Here is a 22,699-nt window from a genome sequence, read left to right as displayed (position 1 = left end):
GGAATAAAAAGAGAAAATCTGAATCACAAAATGCCAGAATTGTTTAAAAAAATTGTTTCTACATGTAAATAGAAGAAGAGAAAGTACAAAAATTCAAAACATTCATATACAATGATAAAATGTGAATGACAGCTATTGTCAGCAAGGCAAGGATCCAGGAAAACTCCAAAGACCTCATGATGATAAAGGATATCTACTGTCATAGAAGGAATAGATAAAGTCTGAAAGCAAATTGAAACATACCATTCTTCATTTTATTTCCTCCATAAATTTTTCTCTAGTGAAAGCGATATATATATTCACATGATGAACAGGGAAATATGTATTACATGATAACATATGTACAATCTATATGATGTTACCTGCTTTCTCAGGGAAGGGGTGAGGTGGGAATGAAGGAGGAAACATGGATTACAAAATTTAAGAAAAATTGTTTTAACATGTAATTGGAAAAAATTAAAGTAATGTAAAAATCTCATACAAGTAATATATTATCAGAAGTATATATCAGGGAGTCATAAAGCAAAAGTGGGAGGGAGCAGATGGATTGTAGCAAACTCAAAGGGTTAATTTCCCTTAACATGTTCCCCTCCCTCTCTTGCATTCCTGAGGAGGTCATGAAAGGGGTACAACTACAGAGAAAAGCATGTTTGAGATAAGGATGCTGAGGTACCCAAGGTCTTTGCTCCAGATGTCCATTCATTTGTTGCCAGAGGAAAAACAGTTCTCAGTATCTTAAGAAGAAAACACTTCCCAGAATCGATTTTTGTTTTTCATTTGATTCTCACTCTAGCCAGGTTTGATTTCTCATGTAAGTTAGGTTTGGTTTCTCACGGGCCGGAAACATATTTCTGCTGCTGTAGCTGTTGAAGAGAGGTAGTGTGTGGATTAAAGCATGCAATGCTGAACATCCCTGTGTGAGTGCTTTCTTTACCTTTCACCTTATCCTGCCTCCATCCCTCTTTGGGACCCCATTTGAGACAGTAGATAACCCAAATGTTGTACTGAAATCATGAGATGTTAAAAGACCTAGGAAATGACCTTCAATTCATTTGGGTAAATTCTTACTGAAGAATCACTGAAGATAAGAGGGCATGTAAAGTTCACAATTTGCACTGCGTAGAGGCATTACCTAAATTAATGAGTTGGAGATCCTTTGAAGTTCTCATATTACACCTTTGAATTAACCTTCAAGGAAAACGACTATCTACAAAAGATGATAACATATCTCAGAATCCCATGGGACATAAAATGTTTGTGATTTCTCTGAAATCTATCCTGCTCCAAGAAATCCCAAATTGCTTCTCCCTTACCATTTGACTAAAACCCTCTCTGATAACATACAGTAGAGTGATTGGATCAAAGGCCCTGTTTCATTGTATACCCATCATTTGTTCACCACTGTATCTGATGCTATTATCATACTCTGGTCTCTGTGGACATCAGCCAAAGTTTATTACATAGGAGATTCATTAGTGCTTCTTAAATCCAAGTCCCTAAGTACTGTTTTGTTTGTGTACTTATTTCATTCTTGTGTGCCTAAGGATATTAAGTAGATATAACAAATATTGTCTGTTGTCATTCCTGTTAAATTTATAGGGAAATGTTTCACTATTCAGAGAGATCAGACCTCTTTTAAAACACAAAGAAATAGATTCAAACATTACTTTTTTATACTAAGCCTATTTCCCCTTTAGGTACAAAAAGTACAAGGAAATATAACCTAATTTTAAATTGGCAATAAATCTATGGTGTAATATTTGTTTAGAATAAGTGAGAAGAACAGGTGGATAAAGAACCTCGAAAGACCTGAAAATGGGAAATAGTCACATAACTGCCTCTTAGTGTAATAGTCTGGGTCCTGGAGACATACAAGATACTACATTACAAGTATGATCAGAGAGTGATATACAGTTGGGATTTTATTATTAAAATTAGAAAAGGATTCAGACTTGATTTAATCCAAAACTTTTATTTGAAGATAAGGAAAGTGAGTATCATTGAGCTAAGGGAACTTAAACAAGATAACATCATAAGTAGCAGGGCTGGGACTCAAAGATTACAAATCTATTTGTTTTCTTATCATACAATGCTACCTCTACTCACACACTGTTGCTCAGAATTGAGTCATACCAGGAAAATTTGGAGCTACTCTACTGAATGAGATCAGAAAAGTAAGTATGGAAATGGTCTTCCATCTCACAAATTATCATTTTGGATTTATAATGAGGGAATGTGTAGGGCTGCAAAAATCAAAAATTTAGACAAATATTATTAATAATTCAAAGAAAGAATCTATAGTTGCTTCTAGGATGTCACTTTTCTTCTGAATAATAATACCTTTGAATTTTACCCTCTAATAAAGAGTAAGTAGACCAGCTATAAGGATGGTGAATTTAGTATTTGTTAGTGCTTATTTCTGTGACTTGATGGGTGCTTCAAAGCTTCCATGTCTTCCTAGCTCTACTCTATCCAAAGATATCTCTTTGATTCTCCTGAAGTTTTCCATTTAAACATGATTCCTTTGGACTACATTTTTCCATATTTAAAAGACATGAGCCCTTGCATGAAAGAGTCAATACACAGCCATTTTTAGTCAATCACAAAACAACAAGGATTTGTTAAAATATTTTCTTTGTGAAACAGCTCATTTAACCACAATAGAGAACATAATTATAACAATGAGGAGCTAGACACCCTGTGTACTTCTACTATATCATTAAGCAGATTCCTACCTTATTGCAGAGGGAGTTACTTCCAAGTTTCATTATAAGATATGCACAGCTTTTGCAGAAATGAATAATTACAGATTTGCAGTGATTTGAAGAAGTTCCTACCCAACAAAACAAAAGACAAAATCATTTAATTTTATTGTATATTTTTGTGTCTCTGGTTATAGATTGTTTGTTCCCCTGAGGAATAAAATAAGGATTAATCATTACCTTGAGAAGTAAAAATTAATTGCAGACAAGGAGGAGACATCAATTTGCTCTGAACTTCCATCAGAGTCACATTAAACTTATGCATAGAAAAAAGTAATAGTCATCATTTGCAATTTTAGGAGTACTATGTATATCATTATACCTACTTCACTCTGACAATATCAGTTCATCTCCCTATTTATTTGAAAGCATCCCTTCAATTATTCAACAAACATTTCTTAAGTACTTTCTATCTTCTGAGCATCAAAATAAGTGTTGGGAATTCAACAAAGACAAAATAGACCTTGTTCTCAAACAACTTATATCCTATTAAGGGGAAACAACACATAGGTAAAATTTATATATAAAATATCTACAAAATAACTTCTGGGGACGGGGAACCAGAAAATGAGGGATCAAAAGAAGCTTTGGAGCTGAGCTCTGAAAGAAGTGGAAGGTGCCACAGAGTAGAGAAGTGAAGGGAATGCATTCCATGCAAAGGAAATGACCTATTCAAAGACAAAGAGATGACAACTTAAATTCCATGTGTGAGGAAGATCAAGCAAGCCAGTTTTGCTGGAACAGAAGAATATGAAGGAGTATAATACATAATAATCCTGAAAATGAATGCTAAAAGCAGATTGTCATGGCTTTAAAGGTCAAAGAGATGAGCTGGTATTATATTCTAGAGGTAAGAGAGAGCCACTGTGTCATTTTTAAGCAGGGAAATGACATCACTTTTTGGATAATTTCATGGAGAATGGAGTGGTGAAAGGAAATATCTGAGGCAGATATATGAATTAGGCTCAAATAAATTATTATCATATTCAAAGTGAAAGATGAGAGCCTTAAATGGAGTAACTAACATGTGTGGATAGAACATAGGGAATGAATAGGAGATATAAAATACCAAAAAGAAGAACTGATATTCCCATACTAAATGATAAGTGAGCTAAAAATTTATAAAAATGTTTCTGGAAATAAAACATAATGCTTAATGGAGCAATAATGAAATCTTACAATAGGCACAAACCATTGAGTTTGTCAAATGTAGCTTATGTTTCAATGCAATAAATTAAATGGCTAAGATCAAAGAATGGAACCAAAAGACCATCCACAGGCAACATCCACACAAACTTAAACAATAATATGTCAACAAAGAAATGTCAGAGAGCAGAGTTGATAAAAAAATCTTTTACAGAAAGAGAAGTTCATGTTTGTAAAACAAAATCAGGTCTTAGCTAACTGAAACAAAAGAAAGGCCTTTTTGTGAGGCCCCATTTTCTTTCTTTCTTATTTTTTAAACTTTTTAAAAATGTTCTGCTCCAAATTTTCTCTCTTAGTACTTCCTTCTCCATCCTCTAAGAAGATAAGTAATATGACATTAATGATACATGTGAAATCATGGAAAACATATTTCCATATCAGCTATATTGCAAAGAAATAAAAGCAATAAAAATAAAGTGAGGAAATTATATTTCAATTTGTACTCAGACTTCATCAGTTCTGTCTTTTTCAACATTAGGTCTATTGGCATAGTCTTGGATCATTGTATTGATCAGAGTAGACAAGTAGCTATCAGTATATCACAGTTGATTGTCAATACAGCATTGCTGTTACAGTGCACAATGTTCTCCAAATTCTTCACAATTTGCTTTGCATCAGTTCAAATAGGTCTTATTTTTCTGAAACTGTTCTCCTTGTTATTTCTTGAAGCACAATAGTATTCCATTATAATAATAAGCCTCAGGTTGTTCAGTCATTCTCCAACTGATGCACATCCCCTCAGTTTTCAATACTTTGCCACCACAAAAATAGCTGTTATAAATAATTTTGTGCATATACATTATTTTCTTTGACTTTTGATCTCTTTGAGATACAGACTTAGTTTGCACAGTTTTATAGCCCTGTGAACATAGTTCTAAATTGTTCTCCAGAATGGTTCAGAGTTCTACCAATACTTTATTAGCATAGCATTTTTTTTCACATCCCTTTCAGCATTTGCATTTTCTTTTTCTGTCCTGTTAACCAATCTGATGTGTAAGGGTGGAATGTCAGAGTTGTTTTCATTTGAATTTCCTTTATCAATAGTGTTTTAGAGCATTTTATAAGAATATATATATATATATATATATATATATATATATAGCTTTGATTTCTTCTTTTGAAAACTTTCTATCCTTCACAATTTATTAGTGAGGGAAAGACTGCTTTTTGGTTTTTTTAAAATAAATTTTAGTTGTTCCCTACATATTTGAGGAATGAGACTTTTTATGAGAGAAACTTATAAAAATTTCCCATTTGCCTTGTAATCTTGACCGCATTAGTTTTGGTTGTCCAAAAATATTTGAATTTAATATAATAAAAATAATCCATTTTATTTCCCATGATTCCTCCTGCATATAGTTTAATCATAAATTCTCTCTTCTCCATAGACAGGACAGGTATGTTCCCCTATTTGGGTTTTAGTATCCCCTTTTATGTCTAAATCATAAACCCATTTTGACCTTGAAAGTATGCTACACATAGCATTGAATAAGTAAATTAATTTTTGGAGAACCGTTCTTTTGTTATATTCACTCAGCTTATTCATGAACAATTAATATTTTTCTAAGTTGTTAAGATCATTCTTTATTTGCATGAATTGTTTTGTAATTTGGTTTTTTTTGTGATTTGCAAAATGTTTTGTAATCATGTTCATATAGTTCCTGCATTTGCCTTGGCAGGTATAATTCTAACTGTTTTAAATTATATGGAATTAATTTAATTGGAATTTTTCTTTCTATCTTTTCCTGCTAAACTTTTTATTGATAATATATAGAAGTGCTGATGATTTTGGTAAGTTTATTTTATATCCTGCTACTTTTCCAAAGTTGTTCATTATTTCAACTAATTTAGGGGAAAGTTTCTAGTTTATCTTATATAGATAATATTCACTGACAGTTTTAGAATGTACTGCTTATTATTTTAAAGAATGCTCCATTTTTCATCTGCATTCTAATGTTTCAATAGGAAAATGTTATGTTTTCTTAAAAGTTTTTCAACACCTATTAAGAAAATCATATGATTTTTATTATTCTTATATTTGATCTGATCAACTATAATTATAATGTGTTTAATATTTAAAAAGTCCTGGCTTTCTAGTAGAAATCCCAACTGGTCATAGTGTATGATCTTTCTAACATATTGCTGTAATTCATGGACATTATTTTATTTAAATTTCTGCATCGATATTCATTAGGAAAATTGGTCCATACTTTTATTTCTCTGGTTTTTTTCCTGATTTTGGTGTCAAAGCCATATTTGTGTCATAGAAGTAATTTTCCAGTTTTTTATATAGAATTAGGATTATTTGTTCTTTAAATGTTTGGTGGAATTCAAATCTAAATCTTTTTGGTTCTGGATGTTATTTAGAGAGCTGGCATTGCTTGATAAAGATTTTTTCTAAGAAAAGGTTTATTTAATTTTTTGATTATTTAATTATTAGATTTTGAGTGAAAATTAATGAGAAAAATTTAATGTGGATTAAAATGCAAAGGGTGGTAGCCATGAAGAGATGAGGAAGAAATGCATGTAAGTTAGAGAGTCTGAATAAGTGTTAAGAAAAAAAATTTTTAAACAAACCATCTACTTATTCTCTCTAATTTATAGCTGAGAGATGCTCAGGTCCACACTAGGGATATTGTTTCTTATCAAATAAAATGAAGGTCCAGTGACAACTTGCCTGGATTTTTCCCTCTGATTCTCAGTGGGGAAGACATTTTGTCATTTTCTTCCCCAAATCTAGCCTGTCTCTCTTCCTTTACCCACAGGTCCATCATAAATCAGAGATGAGAAACAACACAGGAATAATGTTATTTGTCCTTCGAGGACTAACAGATGATCCACAATTAAAGGTTTTGATTTTCATATTTCTATTTCTCACATATGTTTTGAGTATAGTTGGGAATCTAATCATAATCATCCTTACTTTGATGGATGCACAACTGAAAACACCAATGTATTTTTTCCTTCGAAACTTTTCCTATTTAGAAGTGGCATTCACAACTTCCTATATTCCCAGATATCTCTACAACTTGTCAACTGGAGACAATACCATTACCTATATTGCTTGCTTTGCCCAGATATTTTTTGTCATCCTTCTTGGGGCAACCGAATTTTTTCTTCTAGCCACCATGTCCTATGACCGTTATGTGGCCATTTGCAAACCTCTGCACTATACAACTATCATGAGCAACAAAGTCTGTAAACAGCTCCTCCTGGGTTCTTGGCTGGCTGGGTTGATGATCATCATTCCACCAATTAGTCTGGGCCTCCAATTAGAATTCTGTGACTACAATGTTGTTGATCATTTTGGTTGTGATGCATTTCCCATGTTAAAGATTGCGTGCTCAGATACACAATTCATAGAGAAGATGGTTCTGATCTTTGCTATATTGACACTCATTATCACCTTATTCCTAGTTTTTTTATCCTATATAAACATTATTCGGACAGTTCTGAGATTCCCCTCAGTTCAACAAAGAAAAAAGGCTTTTTCCACTTGTTCTTCTCACATGATTGTTGTCTCCATCACCTATGGCAGCTGCATATTTATTTATATCAAACCCTCTGCAAAGGAAGGAGTGACTTTGAACAAAGTAGTGACAGTGCTCACAACTTCAGTTGCTCCTGTTATGAACCCCTTTATTTATGCCCTAAGAAACAAACAAGTGATACAAGCTTTTAAGGATTCAATTAAAAGATTTGTATTCCTCTCAAAGCAATAAACAAGTCAAATGGTAAGAGAAAATCTGATAAACCTTTAAATATCTACTAAAGATTGTTTTGCCCTTTTAAATTTCTTTTGTTAATTCACCCTTTACCTACATTCCAGTCACTATAAACTTCTCACATTCCTTTTCTCTTCCACTGAGAATTAATTTAACCTCTAAATAATAAAAAACATCTTCTTCTCCTCCTCCCTCATTATTATTATATGTTATATATTCTTCATTGTCAAGTTCTGACCTGACATAGCACCTCACTTATAACTCTAGTCTTCAAAACCACCATCCCCCCACTTGTAGGCACTAAAATCCATACTTTACCCCTTTCAAGATCATATAACTCTTACATGAGACAGACAGTTCTACTATATTAAAGGGTCCTTAAAAGTTGTCTAGTCCAACAAACTCCATTCTTATTGCTAAAACCCAAATCTGTGGCCCAAATTTATATTTATTTTCTCTTCTTATTCTTCAATTTTCTTGCCCATTATCTATTTGTAGGCTTTTCTCAGTGACTCTGTTGGTAATGGCAATTGGGTTGTTTGGCTTAGCTGTTTAAGTAAAGAGCCTGGGAAAAGTGGATTGTCTTCTTCAAGAAAACATCTGTCCAGTGAAGGAAGCTCAGGTTGAGCATAGAATTAAGTTCTACATGGTAGACATGAAGACAAATTCATCTTCCTGACTTGATTTTTTCTGTGGATTAATTGCTGTGATACCTGTGTTCCAGTGGAAGCTGAGATCATCTGTGGAGCTGAAGGGGACACATTAGTGAGAAATCTTTTTCCCTCCTGACCAGGCAGGCTTGTCCTGCCTGACTGCTTTAGTTATAGTGTAGGGAGGCCCAGCCATCCAGCCCTTGAGTTAATTCATAGCTGATAAGATTTAGTGTGACCCTTTCCCTCATCACCTAGCCCTTAAACATAACATTAAACTGTTTTTCATATACTTCCTGTGTCTTCTCCAAGCCATCAAGATCCCACTATTGGAGTTTCATCAGCAACACTGGTATCCCTGGCTGATAGGTGTCAGTTTAACTGACAAACTGTCGTTCCCCATTCCTCACATCCCTGTGTGATTTATTCTGTGTTGTCCTATTGTTCTGTCCCTTGTGAGGTGTGGGAGTGTCCCCAGTTTGTGTAATTTCCTGACTGGCACCAGTTTGTCCAGTCTAAGCCCCTTCCCCACATTTACTTTTGTCATAACCAAATAAAAATAGTTTCTCTTGACATCTCCTATAACATTATAGTTGTACATCTCCTCTGCGTTTAAGCACTTATTTTGTTCTGGTTTGTATTAAAATTATTTGTATGCCTGCCTTTCCTGCCAAAGTTGACTAGAGGCTACTAGAAGATAGGGACTAGGTATTATTCATCTTCGACAGAGTGCTTTGTAACTGTAAATGTAAACATTTAATACAATCTTGTTAAATTTCAGTGGTTAGTGAGGGAAAATATATCTAACTTAAGGAGTGTCAACAGTAGATAGAAACACAGGACACTGAGAACCTAGGAGAGATTAAATGAAAAAAATTGGTTCTTATTCTTGGGGGTGGGGGGGAAATCAGTGAGCTCTACTCAGTCATAGAAATAAAATGATCACTGGTGCTTAACTAATGAGAATAAAACCTAATTCTGATTTAAAGGAAAATAAATTAAAATGGGCAGTGCCTTAATATAAAAATATTTTGTTGAGGCAAACACCAATTGGATAATTATGATTAGCTATATATTAATTTGTAAGATGTATAATTTTAATATTTGTAAGTGAATTAAATTCATGAGAGATATTAAATATAATGAGAAAAAAGTATAATAAAAAAAATCTAGCAATTCCCTGTATACAAAAAGCCAAAAAATAAATAAATGAAAATGAGGAACTGGAAAAGATTTTCTCAAGATAATATATTTCAACTTTTTCTGCAGTTGCATTTATGACTTCAGGGTAGATAACAATAAAATTTCACAAGGTCAAGACAGATAAATAGGAAAATTACAAAGGTATTGCCATAAAAGAATTTTATTAAATGTATATTGCTAAATAACATGGCACTAAAATCACAAATGAAAACAAACTGAATGGAAAAAAATATAGATTATAACAGTAATTGAGAACTTTAAAGGTTTTCTTTCTTAGAGCTAGATAAATCTAATAGAAAGACAACAAAAAAAGAAAATAGAGCTAAATAAAAAATAGTTTTGAAAAACTTGTTTTGTTTCCCTATTAGGAAAATTAGAAATTATAGGGATTACTGACTTCCATTTTCAAAAATTGATCAATTAAAGAAATTATTCATATAAAAACCAGAAATTTTAAAAAATGTCATTGAATACCAAAATCCAATAAAAACAGCAATAAATTTAGGGAATATGAACCATAAAGATCTAGCCACTTCCCAAGTAAAGACTGGGCCATAGAAACAAAATTCATTATGCTTAAAAAAAAAAAAAAGAAGAAAACAAACCAAAAATTTGTAGATCCATATTTAAAAAAAAAATTTGATTACTTAATTTAGAGTATTTTTCAATGGTTACATGATTCATGCTCTTTCCCTCCACTCCTTCCCTCTCCCTCCCAGAGCCAACAGGCAAATCCATTGGTTTTCACATGTATCTTTATTTAAGACCTATTTGCATATCATTAATATTTGCAATAGAATGATCATTCAAAGCCAACATCCCCAATCATATACTCATTGAACCATGTGATCAAGCAGCTGTTTTTCTTCTGTGTTTCTACTCCCACAGTTCTTTCTCTGTATGTGGATATCATTCTTTCTCATAAGTTCCTTTGGATATTCACATTTTCTGAGGCAGAACTATCTGCCTTCACTAAAGAGAGCAAGGAATGAGGGCCTAAATCCCAGGCCTCTGGAATAGGAAATTCCCTTCCTATCATGTCTCTTAGATCCATGAACTACTGATCAAGACTTGGGTTCAATGCCCATGACTTAATGGAAGGGTATTCCTCCGTTATTGTTATCAAGGCGAGCATTATGTCTATACCACTAATCTCATAACTTTTCTGATCATGTATTTGCTTGATGCAGTTGTTTATGCCACATTTTGCAAACAAGGTGTTGTTATTGTTGATGAGTTGTTTCAGTCTTGTCTGACTCTTCCAGATCCCATTTTGGGATTTTCCTCACAAAGATAGTGGAGTAGTTTACCTTCTCCTGATTGATTCCAAACCCAGAGTTTTATCCACCACATCAGCTAGCTGCATACAAAGTATGAATGTTCAAATGCTATGGAGACTTGTGGTATATTCTAAGACCTAATAAAATAGGTGGCCTATTGATTTTATTTATCAAATAGAAAGACATAATGACTTTTCAATTATCCATGTTAATAAAAGTAAGCAAAGGTATGGCTAACTGAAAACAATAGATGATGATTAAATAATTTATACATGGTTCAAACTATTTTTAGAGGCCTAGCTACACAAACATTCTGAGACACAGCCTGTCCCCACAAAGGAGAGCAGAATATAGATGCCAATGCTCAGAAATTGAAACTAGTGAGTTCTGTTCTTAAGTGTTAATTTGAAGAAGATACATCTAAATGTTCATCTTATTAGGTTCTCCACGAGACTTGCCTGAACAGTCTTTGTTTTTTTTTTCTTAATGTAAATGCAAAGAACAGATTTAGTTCCACTGAAAGAGCTTAGAACTAGAAAATCAGGAAAGTAGACATTTCAGGTCACAGTAATGCTACTACTTTCCTGCTATCTGTGTAACCTTATGCAAACCATTCCAAAAGATTTGTCCTCAGCTTTCTCTTCTGCAAGATGACAGAATTCAAGAGGTTAATGTTGAAGGCTCCTTTTAGTTCTAAGATACTATGACTCCTAATTTCTTCTCTTTGACTTTTCCATTTGTTAAAAGCAACTACAGGGCAATAAAACTTTAGAAAACATCATTTAATTCCCAACAATGATACCCTGAAGAACTGCTATAGCACCTGTGTTGCCTTCATCTTATATCAAAAAATCATTGCAAAGACTATATCAACATATTATAGCCCATCATAAGATAATTCTGATTCCAAATGTTGTTTCCCTACATCAAAGATCAAATATCTGAAAAAGAAACAACACACTACAGATTATTGTGCAAAAATACCTGGCAAGCCTTTTAAAAAATTAAGCTTTTAATTGATAACTTCTGTTTTTTATGTATTCTTCCCCTTCTCTCCCAGAAAGCTATCTTATATTACAAATCATAATTTTAGCAATACTAATCAACATATTAAAGTCTGAAAATATATTCAGAGTAAAACCTCTGTGGACCTCTCACCTTTATAATGGGATGGAGTGGAAGTCTTCTTATAGCTATAATTTTTTATCTTAATTTTTTAAACCCTTAACTTCTGTGTATTGGCTCCATGGTGGAAGGGGTTTTTTTTAACCCTTAACTTCTGTTTATTGGCTCCATAGCGTGAGCAATGGGGGTCAAGTGACTTGCCCAGGGTCACACAGCTGGGAAGTGTCTGAGGCCAGATTTGAACCTAGGACCTCCCGTCTCTAAACCTGACTCTCAATCCACTGAGCTACCCAGCTGCCCCCTCTAGCTATAATTTTTAAACATTCATTTTTCATTTTCTATGGTTATTCTTTCCATTTACATTGTTATAGTCATTGTGTATATTGCTTTCTTGTCTTTTCCTGTCTTGCTTCCCCCACCATCAATCTATGATCCCATATCCTGGTTACATTCATCATTTCTTATGGCTTAGTCATATTTCATCATATTTATATATCCTAATGATGGGCAACTGCTTTGTTTCCAACTCTATACCATCAAAAAAAAGACCTGTTATAAATATTTTGGTGTATGTGAACATGTTCTTCTTATTAATAAAGTACTTGGAGGACAAAATAATGGGTAAATATATTTTAATCACTTTATTTCAATAATTTCAAATTGTTTTCCAAAATGGATATATTGATTCATGGTGCCACCAAAAATATGAAAGTGTGTGTATCCTTGCAAAATTGCTTCAACATTGAGTATTCCTATCTTTTGTTATCTTTGATAATTTGCAGTAAAACTTTAGGGTTGTTTTGATTTGCATTTCTCTTATTATTAGTGACTTGGAACATTTGTCATATGATTTTAACATATTTCAATTCTTTTAAGATCTATTCATATCCTTTGAAATGACTTTGAGATATATATATATATAGGAATATATAAACACATACATATAGTTATAGTTACATATAGTTTTATAGTTAGTTATATATTTTATATCAAAATTTTATTGGAGAAATGTTTATCTTTTTTAAAGTTAAAATGTACTGAAGAAAATATGTAGCCAATTAGCATGTCAGTCATGTGACCTGGAATTGGTAATTTGTTTTCTAGTATTTCTTTATCCATTTATACTGCTGTTTTAACCATCTCAAAACGAGCTATTATCATTTTTTAACCCTTAATTTCCTTCTTAGAATCAATACTGTTCATTGAATCCAAGGTGGAAAAGTGGTAAGAGCTAGGCAGTGGGGTTTCAGTGACTAGACCTGGTCACACAGCCAGAAAATATCTGAGACCAGATTACTATCAATATTTCTGAATACATTATGGAACTCCCTAACTTCTGAGTAGCCAAAGATATCTCATGACTTCTTATTTCTCATGAATCCACTGTTAATTTGTTACTGAGCACAAAGCTATGGATACGCTAAAGAATAATCCCTGGCCCATGATTCTTTGTCTTGCTGGTATAAAGAGCTTTATTCTAGCTTTAGAATATTATTTGGAGGGAATGGTATTTTCCCCTTCACTTGGCTGAAATGCATTTGAGGTAAAACGAATGTGTCTCATATGAAGTTATGTACACTTTGTGTTTTCTTCGGTATAGATAGGCCTTGCAAGATCTCCAAAGGTAGCCACTGGAAGGAAACTATCCCTTTCCTGAGTATACCAGCAGTAGGATATCAGCTGAATTGTGCAGGTATTACAGAGCAGCAACAATTGAAAATCATCTATAGAAAGAGCAAAGAAAAATGAAGAGCCTTCTTGGCATTGATTAGGCTCTACTTATTCAGGATGAAGTGTAAAATACTTAAGAAGTCCAGCTATAAATAAATCAAGGAGGCTTTTATACCAGCCTCTCATCTCATTATAATCATCGTATAATTTTTTATTACTTAGCATTGTCCATTATGTGAAAAAATAAAACTACCTCTTCCATGCTTGATTCACATCTTTACTCTGAGTACCTTTTTTATTTCTCTCCCACAAGCTCCTTGGGTTCCTGATGCAGAGGATCCTTTGGACTAAAGCCCAACATAGAATTGTTCATCAGAAATATGAGTTAGGGATAGAATTGAAGCAATGGAAGCCTGATATATGAGCAAGTAGTGTGTTCATTTCCAAACCTATTCAAGTGGTTAGTCAGTGGTTACTAATTAGTGTAATCTTATTTATAATGTAATTATAAATTATTGTAATATTAGTAAACTGGGATAATTATTAGTACATATGGAGACATTAGTATGGGAAGGATGTAAACCAATATTTTCTGGGTACGGGGCCAAGAGTTGACCTTACTAGAATGTGGTGTAAAGGAAACAGAGAATTTTGAGGTTTAATTTCTATTGTCCTAGAAATAAGGGAGAAATAAGGATAAATATAACTTATCATATTGAGATAATTATTTTCTCAGACATATTTCTTATTTTTTTATATTTTCTTATATTTGTAGGGGGATGCTTGATATTGCAATTGGAATGAAAGTAAAGCATAAGCAGAGTGCTAATGTAATTGGTAGTGGGCTTTTTTATAAGTACATTAGTTGATCATTTCAGAATCACGGATATAATACTCAGATTCATAACAAAGCTACTGTTCAGAGTAGTGTTTTAAGTATAAATGTTGTATTAAGGTAAGGAAAGATATAATTGAGGGATGAACCTATGAAGAAAATAGTTGTCATGGAATTTATTGAGATATTAGCATGATATAAGTGATAAGTTATTAATGCTAATTGTAAGACTATGGGATGTTGGGTTGTGTAGTACAGAGAGAGGGGGTCAGAACAGTTTTTACAGGCTTTGGCTGAGTTCTGAAGTCAGTTAGGAGTTTAGAATCTTGGAAGAAAGTTTCAGTTGGACCTGGGACCTTGTGGAGAGAGCCAGGGCCAGCCGAGCTGCTTCTTCTCCTTTCTAAAGATTGAAATTTTAGCCTAGCTTTGGAGTATTTATTTGAGATTTGTTAATTTAGATAAATCCTTTGAATCTCCATACCCTATCTCATTTCCCTGCCTTCCTTCCCTTACCTAATGTCTGTGAGGAGTGAATATGGAGAGTGAATCTGAGAGTAGTTTCAAATCTGTGAGGGTTTAGCTATATTCTTGCAGTACTTTATCTAGAGAGGTTAGGTAGTCATCATCATATTCCCTTTTGATTTCAAGATCTCCTTGAGAGCTGAGTTAAGGCAGGACCTTGCTCAAACCGCATCTCTGCATCCCTTCCCCCACCTGAGGTTTCTTTAAACAACTGTTAGGGCTTCCTTTATTCCTCTTTTCCTGACAATTTAACCTGAGAAGACAATAAACCCCTTTTGTGTTTAAACAGACCTGTTAGTTACTTTGTCAGTTAATTAGTAAGAAAAGGGAAGAAGAGGAATAGAACCAACATACTCTGGGCTTGAAGGAAAGCTGGGTATCCATCCTGAAGGAAGGTGTAACTTCAAAACAAGTCCCTTCCTGTGAAATTAACTAAAGCCTGTAGTTAATTTCAATTCAGTCTATTTCCCTCAGTTTGTCTTTAATCTAAGTCCTAGTCTATAAGCCCTGCTGCTCTTTGCCTGTACAAATTAATTCCTCCTCTCCCTGAAGATCTTTGTTACCTTCAGTGTTATACTCCCTGACTTCAGCCTCATATTATATCCTGAATCCCACTATTCCATCCTACCTGCAACTCATATTATTTACCTGGCAAGTCCCTGACAACATCCCTTCAAAATCCCCTTTACCTAACACCTTTCCCAAATTCTCCCGTAACAGTTGATTCACACTCAGGATTTTTTGAAGTACTAAATTACTGAAATTAGTGGAGAAGTTGAGATTAGTATTGTAAGAGATTAAGATTTTGGACATGATCATTTCCATAGGTGCTGAAAATGGTGACGAATAAGGCTAATTATACTCCTCCTTCACAAGCAGAGAATACTAATAATATTAGGGGTGTTATAGACGTAGAAAATATATGTAATGGGTGTTTAATAGGGCTATTAGAATTAATAATGATAGTATTATACTCTCTAGCCATAGTAAAGTAGACTTTAAATTAGAGTGATAGAGTAGGACTTCTATGAGAGCAAGAAAGAAGGCTATATTTATATTAAGATTAATTGGTGCTATAAGGTGTTCATGGTTTTTAACCATGACTGATTCAGTCAAAAATCAATTATCTTAATTAGATTAAAAACTTATTCGGTTCATTCTAAGCCTTTTTTAAATTCATTCATAAGCTATGTCTGCTATTAGTAGTATGATTAAGCAGTAGGATGGTATTAATATGAAGCTTGAGATGGCTAATTGAATTGCCCAGGGTAAAGGGAGTAAAAGTGCAATTTCTAGGTCAAATAGGAGGAATGTGCTTGCTACTAAAAAGTATTTTATAGAAAATGGTAATCGGGCTAAAACTAAAGGGTCAAATCCACATTCATATGGATTAGATTTTTCTAAGTAAAGGTAAAGTTGGAGGAGTCAGAAGGCAATTACAATTACAATGTTTGCTAATACTGAATTAATTGTTAATGTAATAATGAGGTTAATTATTTTTCTCTGGTTTTGCCCAAAACTTATTGATTAGAAATCAATAGTGTTCATTATACTAGAAAAATATGAACCTCAGTAGTTATTAACATATAAGAATAATCATACAAAATCTATGAAAAGTCAGTATCAAGCAGCTGCTTCGAAGCTGAAATGGTGTGTTAAGGTGAAGTGAAAGCAGAATTGACGTAGTAGACAAACAATCAGCAATGTAGAACCAATAATTTCATGAAGGCCATGGAATCCTGTGGCTACAAAGTAGGTTGAGTCATAAATTCCATCAGGCTTAGTAGTATTCTATGGCTTATAGGATGGTGAAATGTAGTCCTGGTAAGATAATAATAGAAAGTGCTTGAATTATTTGTTTACCGTTCCCTTCTGTTAGGCTGTGATGAGCTCATGTGATTGAAACTCCTGTGGTTAACTGAATAGATGTATTTAGTAGTGGAATTTCAAGTGGGTTAAGAGGGTGAATACCTGTGAGAGATCAGCACCCTCCTAATTCTGGAGTAGGTGCTAAGCTGGAGTGGTAAAATGCTCAGAAAAAGAAATTTCTTATAGGGTAAACAGGATTATTCCATGCAGCAATAGTTAAAATTGGTTTTTGTCAAACTAAGAGTTATAAAAACTTGTGGTCACCATTGATAATAATTAAAAACTAAACTATGAGTCTTTTAGTAGCTTTATTATAGCAAAGTAGAGTAAAGAGTAAGTAGCTTTATTATAGCAAAGTAGAGTAAAGAGTAAGTAAAGAGAGGAAAATGTAAGAAGGAGGTAGAAAATATTGTCTAGCTAAATACCCTAAGTCCAGATGCAAGTGCCTCTAGACCAAGAGTGCAAATCCTAATGTGAATCTCACCAGTCCATGAGAGTGTCTCCAGCCAAGAGAGTGTCACCAACCAAAAGAGAGTCTGATGCCACAAAGACTGAGCCTTACTGAAGAGAGCGTACCACTGAAGTTAAGAGAAGAGCTAAAAAGCCAATGTCCTTGGCCAGGATCTCCTCAACCCAAGCAAGTCACTGAAACCAAACTCCTCAAGCCACTAATGCAGAATCTCTCTTTCAGCAAGAATCTCCAACACAGAATGCCTCCTTCAGCAAGAGCCACCAAAGCAGAATGAATCTAAGCTCTTTGGTTTCACCTTTTATAAGTCATTTTCCCACATCACTTCCTGTCACTCTGGTTTCTACTTCCTTTCACTATGGACTGGTCTAGCACATCTCAGGAACGAATCATAGTTTCTTAATTTGCCTGGGCAGTGCCTGTGGGTTCCACTTCCTGTTTCTTGAGGGTGAGAGCTTTCTTGGTAAAGGATCTTCAAGTGTCTGACTAAGTGTGAAGAAGTGGGGCATTCTAATTTCCTGCTTCATTAAGTTAAAATAAACACAGTTTTAAATTCCCTCTCAAAATACTGTAATCCTTTTTGGTCTATGCGTATGTGATATCTTTGAAATGTTCCTTCTCAAACAATATCATGTCATCATTGATATATTGTTAAAAGCATGGAGATTAATCCTACAGTTGGTAGAGATGAGGCTAAAAGTAGTCCTGAGAGGACTCCTATTAATGGTCATGGGCTTGGATTGACTATATGGTACACATGGATTTGGTGGGTCATTAAGAATTATCATGTAGGTAAAGGCTTACTAGATGTGTGAAGACCTAAGCTTGAATTATGGCTATGGCTAGTTCAAAAATAGTGAGAAGAAATAGTGTTGAGAATGTGATGGTTGAAAGGGTCATGCTAATTGAAGAAAGAACTAAGTTTACAGATCCAATAAGGCGAATTAGTAGATGTCCTGCAGTGATGTTAGCTGTTAGTCTTTCCACTAATGCTAAAGGTTGAATGAATAGGTTAATTGTTTCGATAATAAGTATTGGGATTAAGGGTGTATCCTGCGGTAAAAAGTGGGCTAATGATATTTTTGGTTTATTTCAAAAACCTATAATAACTGTCCCCACTCATAGTGGAATAGCTCAATATTTATAGATAATTGTCTGGTTGGTGTGAAAGAATATGGTAGTAATCCTAAAAGATTAGTAGAGGCAATAAATAGAATTAAAGATATTATTAGGGTTCAAGTTCAGCCTTGTTTGTCATGTATTGTCATGTTTTGTTTAATAATTAGGCAGATTAATCAGATTTGTAAGGTTTAGGGGATGAGAGGATGAGAGTCCAATGTTTAAACATTCATTTTGGCTACTCTACCCACCAGGTGATAACAATGAGAGTTGGAATTAACATAGTTTCAAATAGAATATAAAATATAATTAGTTCTGATGAGATAAAAGCTATGATTAATGAGAGTTGTAATACAATTAATATGGTAAGTTATGTTTTTTTTTCCTACTAGGGATTGTTTGTTTAAATGGTTTTGACTTGCTATAATTATTAAAGGGAGGAGTCATCATGATAGGATTAGTAGGGAGTCTGATAGAGAAGGAACCACTAAAATCATAGCCCATGTCTATTCTGGGATGTATAAGTGATAAGGGGCTTATCATTTATCACTAAAGGGACTTTGTGGAACCAGGAAACCCCTGAGCAATAAAAAATCTCTTATAATAAATGCACTTGATGTCTTCAGCGTGTGTATCACAGATATCTGTGGCTCTAAGGTCAAGAACAGTTTAGATTGAGGCATTGAATTATTTTCCAGAAATGTTGAACCATTTTACATTTACATCAATATGCCATATTAATTTAGCTATCTTCGCAAAGTTCTCTCCAAAATACTTTTATATTCTTTGCCAATTTCCTAGATGTGACATGAAATTTAAGTCATACAAATTACACTTATTTCATTATTTATCAACTAGAGAATTACTTTCATATAGCTACTGATCAGCTGCATTTCTACTCTTCTTTTTAAGGTTTCCCTCCTACTGGCCACCTCAGAATAAAGCTCTTGTCTTGGCCTCTACAGAAAACACTAGGAACTTCAATTTCATCATGCAAATAAAAGAAGTAAAATCCAAATTTTTTCAAAAAAACAAAAAAGGGCCTTTATTTTATCCCACAGAAAACTAAACACAGAAAATACAACTATGTCAACAAAGAGACAAGATAACTCTTATGTCCATTGTATTTTTCCCAGGTAAAGGAAAGGCATTTAAGCTGTATAAAGGAGTGGACTCTCATTCTCCAGAAAACCTCGACATTCATACAATCATAGAACGACAGATTCAGAGCATCGTAGATTTAGAAGTAGAAGAAACATTGCAGGCTATTCAGTTCATCTACCTCCTCCATTTTTCAGGTTTCTCCAGAAGATACATACATTTGGGATTGTTAGCAAGTAAGATCCATGTCAATAGGTCTTATATACTCTGTATAACTCCCTATAAAGTATACATTCACTTTGAGAATTAATGATTGTTAAGGGCCTACTATGTACCAAATACTGTGCTGAAAGGTGGAGATACAAATACAAAAAATACAAACCAGGGTACTCTCTGTCTTGAAAGAGCTTATATTCTAACAGACAAAGAAATGACATATATTTTTGGAGGAGAAAATCAAAGGGGTGGTGAATGGAACTACACGATGTAATTTTTTCTTTAGTCATGGCAAATTTGGCTTGATTTTGGTTAGTGAGCTGCAAAGTGGAAAGAAACTACTATGAAAGAAAATTAACTTTGGGATCTTACCTCTGTTATGACTTTGGGCAAGTCACTTAATCATTCTTGGTCCGTTTACTTGTCTATAAAAGGAGAGGGTAATATATGACATCTAAAGTCCCTTACTCTTCTAAACCTATGATCCTGTGACTTGCCAGAGTCCCAGCGATAGTAGATTTCTGAAGAAAAATTTGAGCCTAAGTATTCCTAAATCCAAGTCTCACTCTTTATCAATCACCTCAATCTGTCTGAGAGTGTAGGTAAGCTTGAGTGAATGGATTAGAGAAGTAGCTACCCTAACGAGTGGGGCCTTAGAGGAGCTGTAAGTGGGAGGTCAGAAAGAACCACAGATTTCACAACATATAAGGAGGGAATATACTTATCAGTAGAGAAGAAGGGATGACACCCTAAATGACAAAAATGAGCAAGGATAAGGTTATATTTTATAGATTTTAGAAAAGAATGATTAGCAAGAAAAATGATAAAGGGTTGTGAAATTATGAACAGCTTTTTTTTTTTTATTTTACCATTTGGCATCTGGAGCTCAGTAGTCTTTTACTGCTTTAAGAGAATTGCAATCTTTTTAACAAAGTCCTTAAAAGCTTGTATGACTTGTTTGTTCCTCAGAGTATAAATAAAGGGGTTCATCACTGGTGCAACAGAGGTCATGAGAACTGACACCACCTTGTTCAAAGCTACCATTTCATTTGCAGAAGATTTGACATACATGAAGATGCAACTACCATATGAGATGGAGACAACAATCATGTGGGATGAACAAGTGGAAAAGGCCTTTTGTCTTTGCTGGGCAGAGGGGAATCTCAGAATAGTCCGGACAATGGAGGCATAAGACCAAATCACAAAGAGTAAGGTGATGATGAGTGTCAATATAGCATCAATTAAAGCTATCTTTTCTATGAATGTCGTGTCTGTGCATGAAATCTCTAACACGGGAAATGCATCACAGGTAAAATGATCAATAACATTGGAGTCACAGAATTCTAATTGAAGGCCCAGGCTAAGTGGTGGGAGGATGATCAGCAGCCCAGACAGCCAAGAAGTCAGCAGGAGCCTGTTACATACTTTGTTATTCATGATCGTTGTATAATGTAAAGGTTTACAGATGGCCACATAGCGATCATAGGACATGGTGGCCAAAAGAAAGAACTCTGCTGCCCCAAGAAAGATGACAGAAAATAGTTGCATGGCACAGGCATTATAAGTAACGGTATTGTCCCCAGTGGATATGCTGTAGAGGTATCTGGGAATGCAGGATGTTGTGAATGAGACTTCTAAGACAGAAAAGTTTCTGAGGAAAAAATACATGGGAGTTTTAAGATGGGGATCCACCAAGGTAAGAGTGATTATTGTCAGGTTTCCAATTATACTGAGCATATAGTTGAGAAACAAAAAGATAAAAAGCACAACCTGCAGCTGTGGATCATCTGTCAGTCCCCGCAGTATGAACAATGTTATCCCTGTGTGATTTCTCATTCCTGATTAATGAATTCTGATGGATCTGCAAATGAAAGGAAAAGGAAGAATCTATATCTGAGGAGATAATGAGAATAAGTGATAAGTGGGAGGAAAAAGGAAACAAGTAACTTCCACTCTTCCACCATCTCTACTTATACTTTATGATTTCTTCAGAATTAATATTTTTTGCCCTTCCAAATACAATCTCTTGTCAAAATCTTCTCTCATCATTCTTCACACAAAGTCCTTCCTTTACTTCTTTCCTCAGTCACAGTCTATAACACTGCACATGGAGTCAGAAGAATAGCTAAAATAGATATAATAATAATAATAGCTAGAGGTCTTTTATGATGGCAAACAATTAGAAATTAAAGGGATGTCAATCAATTAGAGAATGGCTGAACAAATTGTGATATAGATGATGATGGAATACTGTTGTGCTCTAAGGAGTGATGAACAGGATGATTTCAGAAAGAGCTGGAAAAAACTTCTGGACTGATCCAGAGTGAAATAATCAGAATCAGGAAAACATTGTTCACAGTAACTGCAATATTATGGAATGATCAACTATGATGGATTTAGACAAAGCAATGATCCAGGACAATTCTGAGGCACTTATGACAAGAATGCTATCCATCTCCAGAAAAATAAGAGTTGGAGTTAAAATGCAAATGAAAGCATATGAATTTTCAGTTGTTTTGTTTGGGTCTATGTTTGGAGGTTTTTGTTTTATAAGATTACTGACTTAAAAATAAACAATATGGAATTATATTTTGCAAGATAATACATGTAGAGCCCAGATCATATCCCCTGCTAGTACTAGGAGGGGAAAGAAAAGGGAGGGATGGAGATAAGTTAAATGATGTACCTTAGGAAAATCTGTGTGGAAATTAGTTAACACATGTAATCATTTCTTTAAAAAGCATGGAAAGAAAAAAATAATAATTAGCATTTACAAAGCCTTTACTATGTGCCAGATGCTGTTGACTCATTTGAATTTCACAGCCCTGGAAGGTAAGTGCTATTTTTCTCCCCATTCTACAATTGAGAAAACTAAAGCAAATAGAGATTAAGTGGCTTACTAAGGATCACACAGCTGATAAATAGCTAAAATTAGATTTGAACTCA

At 34.1% G+C, this 22,699-nt stretch overlaps 2 protein-coding genes across 2 annotated transcripts; one reads left to right on the top strand and one right to left on the bottom strand.

The window, feature by feature from the left end:
• Positions 1–6,748: 6,748 nt before the first annotated feature.
• On the top strand, positions 6,749–7,690 carry LOC123249015 (olfactory receptor 6C2-like). The gene has a single exon (XM_044677971.1). It carries the CDS (start codon positions 6,752–6,754, stop codon positions 7,688–7,690), a length of 939 nt encoding a protein of 312 aa, XP_044533906.1. The 5' UTR covers positions 6,749–6,751.
• Positions 7,691–20,650: 12,960 nt separating this feature from the next.
• Positions 20,651–21,589, bottom strand: LOC123248638 (olfactory receptor 6C2-like). The gene has a single exon (XM_044677480.1). The coding sequence runs from the start codon at positions 21,587–21,589 to the stop codon at positions 20,651–20,653; it is 939 nt and encodes a 312-aa protein (XP_044533415.1).
• Between the last annotated feature and the right edge of the window lie 1,110 nt (positions 21,590–22,699).

Source organism: Gracilinanus agilis, chromosome 5 (genome assembly GCF_016433145.1).
Source record: "Gracilinanus agilis isolate LMUSP501 chromosome 5, AgileGrace, whole genome shotgun sequence".
NCBI lineage: Eukaryota > Metazoa > Chordata > Mammalia > Didelphimorphia > Didelphidae > Gracilinanus > Gracilinanus agilis.
The sequence above is the reverse complement of the archived record's forward strand: the minus strand, read 5'-3'. Positions and strand labels throughout refer to the sequence as shown.